Source organism: Oncorhynchus nerka, linkage group LG26 (assembly GCF_034236695.1).
Source record: "Oncorhynchus nerka isolate Pitt River linkage group LG26, Oner_Uvic_2.0, whole genome shotgun sequence".
NCBI classification, from domain to species: Eukaryota; Metazoa; Chordata; class Actinopteri; order Salmoniformes; family Salmonidae; genus Oncorhynchus; species Oncorhynchus nerka.
In genome coordinates this window covers 25519898-25535703 of record NC_088421.1, presented here as the reverse complement: position 1 = coordinate 25535703, position 15806 = coordinate 25519898, and the positions used below count along the sequence as shown (strand labels likewise).

General features: G+C 42.2%; 1 protein-coding gene across 1 annotated transcript in view; it reads right to left on the bottom strand.

Moving 5' to 3' along the window:
* LOC115127616 (SH3 and multiple ankyrin repeat domains protein 1-like) overlaps nucleotides 1-15806 on the bottom strand; it is a 66180-nt gene that overhangs the window by 41130 nt on the left and 9244 nt on the right. Inside the window, exon 2 of the mRNA XM_065010944.1 lies at nucleotides 6098-6301. Within this exon, the coding sequence (XP_064867016.1) occupies nucleotides 6098-6301 (204 nt within the window). The remainder of the gene's footprint in view (nucleotides 1-6097; nucleotides 6302-15806) is intronic.

Genomic DNA, 15806 nt, shown 5'->3' with positions numbered 1-15806 from the left:
TAGTAACCTTACAGAGTAACCTTACAGAGTAGCCCACATAGTAACCTTACAGAGTAACCTTACAGAGTAACCGTACAGAGTAACCCACAGAGTGAGAGTAACCCACAGAGTAACCTTACAGAGTAACCCACAGAGTGAGAGTAACCTTACAGAGTAACCCACAGAGTAACCTTACAGAGTAACCAACATAGTGAGAGTAACCTTTACAGAGTAACCCATAGAGTGAGGGTAACCTTACAGAGTAACCCACAGAGTGAGAGTAACCCACATAGTAACCTTACAGAGTAACCCACAGATTGAGAGTAACCGTACAGAGTAACCCAGAGTGAAAGTAACCTTACAGAGTAACCTTACAGAGTAACCAACAGAGTAACCTTACAGAGTAACCCACAGAGTAACCTTACAGAAGCCCACATAGTAACTTTACAGAGTAACCTTACAGAGTAGCCCACATAGTAACCTTGCAGAGTAACCTTACAGAGTAACCAACCGAGTAACCTTACAGAGTAGCCCACAGAGTAACCTTACAGAGTAGCCCACATAGTAACTTTACAGAGTAACCTTACAGAGTAGCCCACATATTAACCTTACAGAGTAACCTTACAGTGTAACCAACAGAGTAACCTTACAGAGTAGCCCACAGAGTAACCTTACAGAGTAGCCCACATAGTAACTTTACAGAGTAACCTTACAGAGTAGCCCACATAGTAACTTTACAGAGTAACCTTACAGAGTAGCCCACATAGTAACCTTACAGAGTAGCCCACATAGTAACCTTACAGAGTAACCTTACAGAGTAGCCCACATAGTAACCTTACAGAGTAACCTTACAGAGTAACCGTACAGAGTAACCCACAGAGTGAGAGTAACCCACAGAGTAACCTTACAGAGTAACCCACAGAGTGAGAGTAACCTTACAGAGTAACCCACAGAGTAACCTTACAGAGTAACCAACATAGTGAGAGTAACCTTTACAGAGTAACCCATAGAGTGAGGGTAACCTTACAGAGTAACCCACAGAGTGAGAGTAACCCACATAGTAACCTTACAGAGTAACCCACAGATTGAGAGTAACCGTACAGAGTAACCCAGAGTGAAAGTAACCTTACAGAGTAACCTTACAGAGTAACCAACAGAGTAACCTTACAGAGTAACCCACATAGTAACCTTACAGAAGCCCACATAGTAACTTTACAGAGTAACCTTACAGAGTAGCCCACATAGTAACCTTGCAGAGTAACCTTACAGAGTAACCAACAGAGTAACCTTACAGAGTAGCCCACAGAGTAACCTTACAGAGTAGCCCACATAGTAACTTTACAGAGTAACCTTACAGAGTAGCCCACATATTAACCTTACAGAGTAACCTTACAGTGTAACCAACAGAGTAACCTTACAGAGTAGCCCACAGAGTAACCTTACAGAGTAGCCCACATAGTAACTTTACAGAGTAACCTTACAGAGTAGCCCACATAGTAACTTTACAGAGTAACCTTACAGAGTAGCCCACATAGTAACCTTACAGAGTAGCCCACATAGTAACCTTACAGAGTAACCTTACAGAGTAGCCCACATAGTAACCTTACAGAGTAACCTTACAGAGTAACCGTACAGAGTAACCCACAGAGTGAGAGTAACCCACAGAGTAACCTTACAGAGTAACCCACAGAGTGAGAGTAACCTTACAGAGTAACCCACAGAGTAACCTTACAGAGTAACCAACATAGTGAGAGTAACCTTTACAGAGTAACCCATAGAGTGAGGGTAACCTTACAGAGTAACCCACAGAGTGAGAGTAACCCACATAGTAACCTTACAGAGTAACCCACAGATTGAGAGTAACCGTACAGAGTAACCCAGAGTGAAAGTAACCTTACAGAGTAACCTTACAGAGTAACCAACAGAGTAACCTTACAGAGTAACCCACAGAGTAACCTTACAGAAGCCCACATAGTAACTTTACAGAGTAACCTTACAGAGTAGCCCACATAGTAACCTTGCAGAGTAACCTTACAGAGTAACCAACCGAGTAACCTTACAGAGTAGCCCACAGAGTAACCTTACAGAGTAGCCCACATAGTAACTTTACAGAGTAACCTTACAGAGTAGCCCACATATTAACCTTACAGAGTAACCTTACAGTGTAACCAACAGAGTAACCTTACAGAGTAGCCCACAGAGTAACCTTACAGAGTAGCCCACATAGTAACTTTACAGAGTAACCTTACAGAGTAGCCCACATAGTAACTTTACAGAGTAACCTTACAGAGTAGCCCACATAGTAACCTTACAGAGTAGCCCACATAGTAACCTTACAGAGTAACCTTACAGAGTAGCCCACATAGTAACCTTACAGAGTAACCTTACAGAGTAACCGTACAGAGTAACCCACAGAGTGAGAGTAACCCACAGAGTAACCTTACAGAGTAACCCACAGAGTGAGAGTAACCTTACAGAGTAACCCACAGAGTAACCTTACAGAGTAACCAACATAGTGAGAGTAACCTTTACAGAGTAACCCATAGAGTGAGGGTAACCTTACAGAGTAACCCACAGAGTGAGAGTAACCCACATAGTAACCTTACAGAGTAACCCACAGATTGAGAGTAACCGTACAGAGTAACCCAGAGTGAAAGTAACCTTACAGAGTAACCTTACAGAGTAACCAACAGAGTAACCTTACAGAGTAACCCACATAGTAACCTTACAGAAGCCCACATAGTAACTTTACAGAGTAACCTTACAGAGTAGCCCACATAGTAACCTTGCAGAGTAACCTTACAGAGTAACCAACAGAGTAACCTTACAGAGTAGCCCACAGAGTAACCTTACAGAGTAGCCCACATAGTAACTTTACAGAGTAACCTTACAGAGTAGCCCACATATTAACCTTACAGAGTAACCTTACAGTGTAACCAACAGAGTAACCTTACAGAGTAGCCCACAGAGTAACCTTACAGAGTAGCCCACATAGTAACTTTACAGAGTAACCTTACAGAGTAGCCCACATAGTAACTTTACAGAGTAACCTTACAGAGTAGCCCACATAGTAACCTTACAGAGTAGCCCACATAGTAACCTTACAGAGTAACCTTACAGAGTAGCCCACATAGTAACCTTACAGAGTAACCTTACAGAGTAACCGTACAGAGTAACCCACAGAGTGAGAGTAACCCACAGAGTAACCTTACAGAGTAACCCACAGAGTGAGAGTAACCTTACAGAGTAACCCACAGAGTAACCTTACAGAGTAACCAACATAGTGAGAGTAACCTTTACAGAGTAACCCATAGAGTGAGGGTAACCTTACAGAGTAACCCACAGAGTGAGAGTAACCCACATAGTAACCTTACAGAGTAACCCACAGATTGAGAGTAACCGTACAGAGTAACCCAGAGTGAAAGTAACCTTACAGAGTAACCTTACAGAGTAACCAACAGAGTAACCTTACAGAGTAACCCACAGAGTAACCTTACAGAAGCCCACATAGTAACTTTACAGAGTAACCTTACAGAGTAGCCCACATAGTAACCTTGCAGAGTAACCTTACAGAGTAACCAACAGAGTAACCTTACAGAGTAGCCCACAGAGTAACCTTACAGAGTAGCCCACATAGTAACTTTACAGAGTAACCTTACAGAGTAGCCCACATATTAACCTTACAGAGTAACCTTACAGTGTAACCAACAGAGTAACCTTACAGAGTAGCCCACAGAGTAACCTTACAGAGTAGCCCACATAGTAACTTTACAGAGTAACCTTACAGAGTAGCCCACATAGTAACTTTACAGAGTAACCTTACAGAGTAGCCCACATAGTAACCTTACAGAGTAGCCCACATAGTAACCTTACAGAGTAACCTTACAGAGTAGCCCACATAGTAACCTTACAGAGTAACCTTACAGAGTAACCTTACAGAGTAGCCCACATAGTAACCTTACAGAGTAGCCTTACAGAGTAGCCCACATAGTAACTTTACAGAGTAACCTTACAGAGTAGCCCACATAGTAACCTTACAGAGTAACCTTACAGAGTAACCTTACAGAGTAGCCCACATAGTAACTTTACAGAGTAACCTTACAGAGTAACCTTACAGAGTAGCCCACATAGTAACCTTACAGAGTAACCTTACAGAGTAGCCCACATAGTAACCTTACAGAGTAACCTTACAGAGTAACCTTACAGAGTAGCCCACATAGTAACTTTACAGAGTAACCTTACAGAGTAGCCCACATAGTAACCTTACAGAGTAACCTTACAGAGTAGCCCACATAGTAACCTTACAGAGTAGCCCACATAGTAACCATACAGAGTAACCTTACAGAGTAACCTTACAGAGTAGCCCACATAGTAACTTTACAGCGTAACCTTACAGAGTAGCCCACAGAGTAACCTTACAGAGTAACCTTACAGAGTAGCCCACATAGTAACTTTACAGAGTAACCTTACAGAGTAGCCCACATAGTAACCTTACAGAGTAACCTTACAGAGTAGCCCACATAGTAACTTTACAGAGTAACCTTACAGAGTAGCCCACATAGTAACTTTACAGAGTAACCTTACAGAGTAGCCCACATAGTAACCTTACATAGTAATCTTACAGATTAACCTTACAGAGTAGCCCACAGAGTAACCTTACAGAGTAGCCCACATAGTAACTTTACAGAGTAACCTTACAGAGTAACCTTACAGAGTAACCTTACAGAGTAGCCCACAGAGTAACCTTACAGAGTAATCTTACAGAGTAGCCCACATAGTAACCTTACAGAGTAACATTACAGAGTAGCCCACATAGTAACCTTACAGAGTAACCTTACAGAGTAACCTTACAGAGTAACCTTACAGAGTAACCTTACAGAGTAGCCCACATAGTAACCTTACAGAGTAATCTTACAGAGTAGCCCACATAGTAACCTTACAGAGTAACATTACAGAGTAGCCCACATAGTAACTTTACAGAGTAACCTTACAGAGTAACCTTACAGAGTAGCCCACATAGTAACCTTACAGAGTAACCTTACAGAATAGCCCACATAGTAACTTTACAGAGTAACCTTACAGAGTAGCCCACATAGTAACTTTACAGAGTAACCTTACAGAGTAGCCCACATAGTAACTTTACAGAGTAACCTTACAGAATAGCCCACATAGTAACTTTACAGAGTAACCTTACAGAGTAGCCCACATAGTAACTTTACAGAGTAACCTTACAGAGTAGCCCACATAGTAACCTTACAGAGTAACCTTACAGAGTAACCAACAGAGTAACCTTACAGAGTAGCCCACAGTGTAACCTTACAGAGTAGCCCACATAGTAACTTTACAGAGTAACCTTACAGAGTAACCTTACAGAGTAGCCCACATAGTAACCTTACAGAGTAACCTTACAGAGTAACCTTACAGAGTAGCCCACATAGTAACCTTACAGAGTAACATTACAGAGTAGCCCACATAGTAACCTTACAGAGTAACCTTACAGAGTAACCTTACAGAGTAGCCCACAGAGTAACCTTACAGAGTAACCTTACAGAGTAGCCCACATAGTAACTTTACAGAGTAACCTTACAGAGTAGCCCACATAGTAACCTTACAGAGTAGCCCACATAGTAACTTTACAGAGTAACCTTACAGAGTAACCTTACAGAGTAGCCCACATAGTAACCTTACAGAGTAACCCTACAGAGTAGCCCACATAGTAACCTTACAGAGTAACCTTACAGAGTAACCTTACAGAGTAGCCCACAGAGTAACCTTACAGAGTAGCCCACACAGTAACCTTACAGAGTAACCTTACAGAGTAACCTTACAGAGTAGCCCACATAGTAACTTTACAGCTTAACCTTACAGAGTAGCCCACAGACTAACCTTACAGAGTAACCTTACAGAGTAGCCCACATAGTAACTTTACAGAGTAACCTTACAGAGTAACCTTACAGAGTAACCTTACAGAGTAGCCCACATAGTAACTTTACAGAGTAACCTTACAGAGTAGCCCACATAGTAACTTTACAGAGTAACCTTACAGAGTAACCTTACAGAGTAACCCACAGAGTGAGAGTAACCTTACAGTGTAACCTTACATCCAGGCTGTATATACCTCCAGATATGGTACCCCCTTCTCAAAGGATTGTGGGTACTCTCTCAGCATCTTCTCCTCCTCCAGGAACTTGGCGTCATGGCCTTCGGTGGCTGGTTGGAACAAGCCGTAGTTCAACACATCCCGCAACGAATCGGTCAGAGAACATAGCACCTGCTGCTTGGCCTTCCAAACGGTCGCATCTGGGTTGAACCGCAAACACTTCTGCAGAGGAGACGGGGAGAGAAGGGGAGAGGGAGAGGGAGAGAGGGAGAGGGAGAGAGAGAGAAGAGAGAGGGTTCAATAGTGGTGCTTATAGAGAAGAGATAGAGGGTGGAGAGAGGGGGGGTAGTTGGGGTTTAAATGAAAACACTAAACAAGAAAAGTGCGGAAAAGGAAAGCATTTAACTGTAAAGTATAAAAGTAACAGCAATTTAACAGTCTAGACTGAGGGAAGGGTCCTGGTGCAGTATTAGTGTGTCTGTCAGAAGTGGAGAACCGCTCCTCGCTGCAGTACTGCTGTCATTACCATTCTGAACCACTAGGGAGAGACATTGTGAGTCCACCACAGGGACCAGTGATGTGTATGGTTTTATACAGTAAGGAGATATGAATGACTGATTGTACTGTCTCTTCTGACCAGTGAGCTCCTGTATGGTGAGATGAATAGAATGTTTGATTGTGCTGTATCATATAGGCACAGTTAGCATTAGACGTAATGTCCTTTTATGGACAGATCCACATCTGTTTCTGTAGATCATGAATCAAACAGTCTTCCTCTCTTTCTCTCTCTCTCTCTGGTGTGAGTCTGGGCTGAGGCTGAGGCTGGGCTGAGCCTGACCTTGAAGCAGCTGTGTGATTGGTCCTTCTGGAGAGCAGCTGGATCTCTCGCTTGCAGCTTCTGCATGCATGGATGTACGCTCCACGGCTCAATACATCTCACTAACGTGTTTAACTCTCTCTTTCTGTCTTAATCTCTCCCTCACTGACTGTCTCACACACTCTCTCTGTCTGTCTGGTGTCATGACGTTGGCCTGGGGGAAGGTTTATGACAGTCATAAATACCTCTTCCCCCCTTTTTCCTCTCTCTACCCTACTGATGTTACATTTGCAAACCCCTTGGTTAACATAGAGATTCTGGGAACATCAGTAGGTGGGGGGAAATTAACTATATTCTGGTAATCCGACCAACTGAACATATGCGGTGGTACTTAATGAATGATGTCAGTTCAGTTGTCATCTGAGACATTCTCATCAATGATAAGATGACATAAACTCTACAGTGGAAAGTCTACACATCGGAGTTATCGGATTCACATGGAATTGTTGTTCAATTTACATTTTTGATAATGAAATTATTCGTGATGGGTTGAAATATGATTTTAGCTTCTAAAATGTGAGAATTGGGTTTTCATAAGGTTAGGGCTCTGCTCAATCAGTGGCCCGCCCCTGTGAAGAGTCATGGGTTATAAAACTTTTCAGACACACCCTTCTCGCTCCACTATATAAAGCCTTGATGACAATATAACCTCCTGTTCCGAGGATGTGAGGACGGCGGTCCGATGTCAGAATGGTTCAGATAAAAACTACAGAACAAAGCCAACATCAGCGTGAACTTTGGTTGCGAATGGTATGAACTTTGAACTCTTATTCACTACAGATAGCAACAGCAGCTGCAAACGAGGGTTAGGAAGGAACAGACAGAGTGTCTCGTCACTCACACAACGACGTTACTACAGCGTATCCAATTGACCACCAGAGACATTCTTCAAAGGACAAAGGACTCGGTTTGGCAACACGGCCTTCCATCTACCAACCTACCGAAGCGCAGCTCAGAGTAAATATTTATTGCATTTTCCTTTTACAAATGGGCGGTAAATTTAGAATGAATAAGATACTGTATTTACGATAGCACAGCTTCTTCCTTTGTTACTTAGTCTTCCCGCTCTTTCACTCAAAACCAGCCCCTTTTCTTTTGTGTAACAAGCTGTCATATCTGTTCCGCCCGCCAGGGACGTTTTTCTTTATGACGTAATTTGTAATCAAGTTATGATTAATTGTGTGTATGTTTAATTCTGTGTGATTAGTTAGGTATTTAGGAAATAAATAATTAAACCCAATTTTCTATTGCTGATTCAACTTGTTAGCCAGGGTTCGTGAAGATTCTTGAACCAAGAATTTACAACTTTCAGATGAGACTGAATTAAGGTGACGATTAATATTGACTGCTATTCATGTAAAATATTACTAGGTCTTTAAGAGTTTATTCGGAAGATAAAAAATATTATTTCGTGGTGCCCCGACTCTCTAGTTAATTACATTTACATGATTAACTCAATCAGGTGATATTAATTACGGATAAATTATTCTATAGAATAGCATGTCATATCACTTAACCCGGCATAGTCAAAGACACAACACTGGCTGTGTGTGCGTGTGTGTGTGTGTGTGTGTGAGTTTGAAGGAGGGAGGGAGAGAATGAGAATGGAATACTGTGCAGAGGTGTAAAATGTCTCTCTCCCTCTCTTTTATTCAGTCTGGGTTTGTGCACAGCCAACCGAATCACTATGGCAACCAGGTCATTAGTGGAGCAAGCTCCTTGTTGCCATAGAGACATCCCTGTGTTCCCTTGGAGATGGGGAACTATGGGATAAAGTGAGAGAGTGCCTGTGTGTATGTGTGTTTTACAGTGAGACGGAGAACAAGAGGTGGAGTCAGGGGGAGGAAAGGGTTTATGTATAAGAGAGGGAGCGAGGGAGGGATATAGAGAGGGAGGGAGAGAGTGAGAGAGAAAGAGAGATGGAGAAAGAGAGACATTGAAAGGGAGAGTAAAAGAGAGAGGATGAGTAGGTGTGTCAGCATGCAATAGATCGTTTCTTACACACACGCTGACATACTGCACCAACATGTACATTCAATCACACACTAGAATTAACACTCAGTCCCTTCAAAAAACACACACGCAAACAGAATGCAAGCTAGGGAAGGTAAATATAATCTGAGATCATTGAGGAGGAGGAGAAAGTTTATCAATACAGCATAATGCATGAAGAATATTCCCATAATCACCATCATTATTGTTTCAATTATTATGACACTCTTTATATAATTACTGTAAATCTGCTTTTACATTTTTTTAAAATGTTTTATTAACCCATTCACCACCTTCTTCAGAGGACACGTCTTCTTTGTTTGTACAGCTTTTCTACTTCATATACAGTGGGGCAAAAAGTATTTAGTCAGCCACCAATTGTGCAAGTTCTCCCACTTAAAAAGATGAGAGAGGCCTGTAATTTTCATCATTGGTACACTTCAACTATGACAGACAAAATGAGAAGAAAAAAAATCCAGAAAATCACATTGTAGGATTTTTAATGAATTTATTTGCTTCTGAGTCTGACTGGTTCTGACATACTGTTATTGATTCAGTATTATAGACTAACAACTAGCTGTAGGTTGAGGCAGCTTACAGGCCAATAAGTGACAACAGTCCAAATTGACTGTCACTTCTCTCTTTTACACTCATATTGCAGTCAGGGCTGTAGCTACATATGAAGACACCGAGGTTCGGATCTTTCAGAATTTGAAAAAATATATATTTTGGGAACTTGGTCGTAGTCTCAATTTACTGTTGAGAATTAGAATAGTTGAATACACAAGGTGACATTTCAAAACGTGGTTGTTCATCAGCAGTTTTCCTTCCTATATGTCCCACACTCACAGTCACTCAATTAGTCCATATCTGTTAACGTTTTTTAGATTGGTAAATTAATCTACTTAGTCTAGCCAGCCATCTAAAGTAATCATGGTTGATTACTCTCACTCAGATATCATATTAACATGGTATAAGTCATGGCAAATGTGTAGAATTGTTGGAAATTACTACAACAAAAAATCTGTAAATCTGTTTACCTTTTGCTAATAAAGTACTTTTTCTGCTAACAGATCCCTCTGTATGTTTTTAATCCCGGTGCTGAATTAATGTGAGTTAATGAGGCTAACTGTATTGCTAACAGGCTATATGTTTGTAGATGAGTTAATGAGGCTAACTGTATTGCTAATAAGCTATATGTTTGTAGATGCATTAATGAGGCTAACTGTATTGCTAATAGGCTATATGCTTGTAGATGAGTTAATGAGGCTAACTGTATTGCTAATAGGTTACATGTTTGTAGATGAGTTAATGTGGCTAACTGTATTGCTAATAGGCTATATGTTTGTAGATGAGTTAATGAGGCTAACTGTATTGCTAATAGGCTATATGTTTGTAGATGAGTTAATGATGCTAACTGTATTGCTAATAGGTTACATGTTTGTAGATGAGTTAATGAGGCTAACTGTATTGCTAATAGGTTACATGTGTGTAGATAACTGTATTGCTAATAGGCTATATGTTTGTAGATTAGTTAATGATGCTAACGGTATTGCTAATAGGCTATATGTTTGTAGATGAGTTAATGAGGCTAACTGTATTGCTAATAGGTTACATGTTTGTAGATGAGTTAATGAGGCTAACTGTATTGCTAATAGGCTATATGTTTGTAGATGAGTTAATGTTGTTAACTGTATTGCTAATAGGATATATGTTTGTAGATGAGTTAATAAGGCTAACTGTATTGCTAATAGGCTATATGTTTGTAGATGAGTTAATGAGGCTAACTGTATTGCTAATAGGCTATATGTTTGTAGATTAGTTAATGAGGCTAACTGTATTGCTAATAGTTTACATGTTTGTAGATGAGTTAATGAGGCTAACTGTATTGCTAATAGGCTATATGTTTGTAGATGAGTTAATGAGGCTAACTGTATTGCTAATAGGTTACATGTTTGTAGATGAGTTAATGAGGCTAACTGTATTGCTAATAGGTTACATGTTTGTAGATAACTGTATTGCTAATAGGCTATAACTTTCTTAGGTGTGGGATTTCACCCACTCACTCACTCACTCACTCACTCACTCACTCTCTCACTCTCTCACTCACTCACTCACTCACTCACTCACTCACTCACTCACTCACTCACTCACTCACTCACTCACTCACTCACTCTCACTCACTCACTCACTCACTCACTCACTCACTCACTCACTCACTCACTCACTCACTCACTCACTCACTCACTCACTCACTCACTCACTCACTCACTCACTCACTCTCTCCTACCCTCTGGCCCTTTTCTGCAGGGCAAGTGCAGGGGGATTAGCAGCCTTTAATGAGAACTATGGGGAAATAACCACCCCCTCTCTCCCACTCTGTTTAAGTCAATTTCTCTCTCCCTTTCTCCTTTGGCCTCTCTCTATCTCTCTCACTACCTCTTTCCCATCCATTTGCTATGTTCCCCCTCTCTAGCTACCTCACAGTCACACAGTCCTCCTGTCCACATTCCTTTCAGCCCCCTGTTTCCTTCCCTCCTTCCATCCCCTGTCCTCTCCTCTCCTCTCTTCACCCTCTTATCTGGCTCTGCCTCTCTTATCTGGGCCCCTCTTCACCTCTGGCTGAGCACTGAGGAGGCCCTTACAAGGCTTACAGTTGTTGGTCTACTCTAAATGTATGTCAATGGGATGTTACTATGTTTATACAGCAGGTAAGATGACTGTGTATAGATGTACTATATACTGTATGTGTAGGTAAATATATATCAGGGGGTATGTGGGCACTTCTTAGCCAGTTGTGGAAATCCTCAATTCATAACATTTGTGTTTATGAGCTGCTGCCCGTCTCTCCATGATCTCATTACAATACAATTAACCAGCAATTAGAGTTTATTGAGGGCGAATTAGCTGACATGTAGACATGTAGATCAGGCCTAATACACTGGGATTATAGAACCATATTACCCCACTGCACAGGAGAGAAGAGAGAGAGAGAGAGAGAGAGAGAGAGAGAGAGAGAGAGAGAGAGAGAGAGAGAGAGGAGATGGGAAGAAGTGAGGTAGGGAGGGTGAAGGGACGGTGTGAAAGACAAAAGGAGAGGACGATATGAGATGGAGGGAGGTCAGGAGAGAGGAGAAATAGAGGACAGGATATTGCCCTACTCCTCAGAAGCATCTGGAAGTAATGTGGTGTCACTGACCATAACGTGGCAGCACAAACTGTAGTATTGGTTATCTTAGATCATGTCAAAATATATGTTCCTTCCATAAGACACAGAGAAAGGATCTTGGGTAACCAATTCCCCAGCATGCTTCTCACTGTTCGCACACACAGCGGAGCGAGGGAACAAAGTAACAACAGGAGATCCACAGATACACAGTACTACACAGTAATACACAGTACTACACACTCGTATAGTCATCATAACACATTCAAATCAGCACACAGGCACATACAGTGCAATCAGAAAGTATTCAGACCCCTTGACTTTTTCCACATTTTGTTACGTTACAGCCTTATTCTAAAATGGATTAAATAAAACAAAACAGAAATACCTTATTTATATAAGTATTCAGACCCTTTGCTATGAAACTCAACATTTTCCCATTTATCATCCTTGAGATGTTTCTACAACTTAATTGGAGTCCACCTGTGGTAAATTCAATTGATTGGACATTATTTGGAAAGACAGTGCATGTCAGAGCAAAAACCAAGCCATGAGGTCAAAGGAATTGTCCGTAGAGCTCCGAGACAGGATTGTGCCGGCCCACAGATCTGGGTAAGGGTACCAAAAAATGTGTGCAGTATTGAAGGTCTTCAAGAACACAGTGGCCTCCAATCATTCTTAAATGGAATAAGTTTGGAACCACCAAGACTCTTTCTAGAGCTGGCCACCAGGGCAAACTGTGCAATTGGGGGAGAAGGGCCTTGGTCAGGGAGGTGACCAAGAACCCGATGGTCACTCTGACAGAGTGCCTCTGTGAAGATGGGAGAACCTTCCAGAAGGACAACCATCTCTGCAGCACTCCACCATTCAGGCCTTTATGGTAGATTGGCCAGACGGAAGCCACTCCTCAGTAAAAGGCACATGACAGCCTGCTTGGAGTTTGCCAAAAGGCACCCAAAGAGTCTAAGACCATGAGAAACAAGATTCTCTGGTCTGAGGAAACCAAGATTGAACTCTTTGGCCTGAATGCCAAGCGTCACGTCTGGAGGAAACCTGGTAACATCCCTACGGTGAAGCAAGGTGGTGGCAGCATCATCCTGTAGAGATGTTTTCAGCATCAGGGACTGGGAGACTAGTTAGGATCGAGGGAAAGATTAACGGAGCAAAGTACAGAGAGATCCTTGATGAAAACCTGCTCCAGAGTGCTCACGACCTCTGACTGGGGCAAAGATTCACTTTCCAACAGGACAACAACTCACAGCCAAGACAACGCAGGAGTGGCTTCGGGACAAGTCTCTGAACGTCCTTGAGTGGCCCAGCCAGAGCCCGGACTTGAACCCGATCGAACATCTCTGGAGAGACCTGAAAATAGCTGTGCAGTAATGCTCCCCATCCAACCTGACAGAACTTGAGAGGATCTGCAGAGAAGAATGGGAGAAACTCCCCAAATACAGGTGTGCCAAGCTTGTAGTGTCATACCCAAGAAGACAAGAGGATGTAATCGCTGCCAAAGGTGCTTCAACAAAGTACTGAGTAAAGAGTCTGAATACTTGTGTCAATGTGGGATTTCCGCTTTATTTTTTATACATTTGCAAAAATGTCATTATGGGGTATTATGTGTAGATTGATGACTATTTAACAATCATTTAAAAAATGCAAATACATTTTTGAAAAAGGCTGTAACGTAACAAAATGTGGAAAAAGTCAAGCGGTCTGAATACTTCCCCGACTGTAATATACTCACACACATGTCAAACAAGATGCATAGGGGGATAGGGGATACTGTCAAAAATGCACATATGTTCACAACTGGAGTTCCCTTGTTTGTAAAGTGGTTGTGTGTGGTTGAGTAAAAAGAGCATCTGCTTTCATGTAGCATGTATCTTTCATGTAGCATGGGGGGAGATTGACATGTCACTGGTTTCTGTTTGTCTAGGTGGAGAGAGATTGACATGTCACTGGTTTCTGTTTGTCTAGGTGGAGAGAGATTGACATGTCACTGGTTTCTGTTTGTCTAGGTGGGTAGATTGACATGTCACTGGTTTCTGTTTGTCTAGGTGGGGGGAGATTGACATGTCACTGGTTTCTGTTTGTCTAGGTGGGGGAGATTGACATGTAACTGGTTTCTGTTTGTCTAGGTGGGGGGAGATTGACATGTCACTGGTTTCTGTTTGTCTAGGTGGAGAGATTGACATGTCACTGGTTTCTGTTTGTCTAGGTGGAGAGAGATTGACATGTAACTGGTTTCTGTTTGTCTAGGTGGGGGGAGATTGACATGTCACTAGTTTCTGTTTGTCTAGGTGGGAGAGATTGACAGGTCACTGGTTTCTGTTTGTCTAGGTGGAGAGAGATTGACTTGTCCCTGGTTTCTGGTTGTCTAGGTGGGGAGAGATTGACATGTCACTGGTTTCTGTTTGTCTAGGTGGAGAGATTGACATGTCACTGGTTTCTGTTTGTCTAGGTGGAGAGAGATTGACTTGTCCCTGGTTTCTGTTTGTCTAGGTGGGGAGATTGACATGTCACTGGTTTCTGTTTGTCTAGGTGGGGGGAGATTGACATGTCACTGGTTTCTGTTTGTCTAGGTGGAGAGAGATTGACTTGTCCCTGGTTTCTGTTTGTCTAGGTGGGGAGATTGACATGTCACTGGTTTCTGTTTGTCTAGGTGGGGAGAGATTGACATGTCACTGGTTTCTGTTTGTCTAGGTGGGGGGAGATTGACATGTCACTGGTTTCTGTTTGTCTAGGTGGGAGAGATTGACATGTCACTGGTTTCTGTTTGTCTAGGTGGAGAGAGATTGACATGTCACTGGTTTCTGTTTGTCTAGGTGGGGGGAGATTGACATGTCACTGGTTTCTGTTTGTCTAGGTGGGGGGAGATTGACATGTCACTAGTTTCTGTTTGTCTAGGTGGGAGAGATTGACAGGTCACTGGTTTCTGTTTGTCTAGGTGGGAGAGATTGACTTGTCCTGGTTTCTGTTTGTCTAGGTGGGGAGAGATTGACATGTCACTGGTTTCTGTTTGTCTAGGTGGAGAGATTGACATGTCACTGGTTTCTGTTTGTCTAGGTGGAGAGAGATTGACTTGTCCCTGGTTTCTGTTTGTCTAGGTGGGGAGATTGACATGTCACTGGTTTCTGTTTGTCTAGGTGGGGGGAGATTGACATGTCACTGGTTTCTGTTTGTCTAGGTGGAGAGAGATTGACTTGTCCCTGGTTTCTGTTTGTCTAGGTGGGGAGATTGACATGTCACTGGTTTCTGTTTGTCTAGGTGGGGAGAGATTGACATGTCACTGGTTTCTGTTTGTCTAGGTGGGGGGAGATTGACATGTCACTGGTTTCTGTTTGTCTAGGTGGGAGAGATTGACATGTCACTGGTTTCTGTTTGTCTAGGTGGAGAGAGATTGACATGTCACTGGTTTCTGTTTGTCTAGGTGGGGGGAGATTGACATGTCACTGGTTTCTGTTTGTCTAGGTGGAGAGAGATTGACATGTCACTGGTTTCTGTTTGTCTAGGTGGGGAGATTGACATGTCACTGGTTTCTGTTTGTCTAGGTGGGGGGAGATTGACATGTCACTGGTTTCTGTTTGTCTAGGTGGAGAGATTGACATGTCACTGGTTTCTGTTTGTCTAGGTGGGGAGATTGACATGTCACTGGTTTCTGTTTGTCTAGGTGGAGAGAGATTGACATGTCA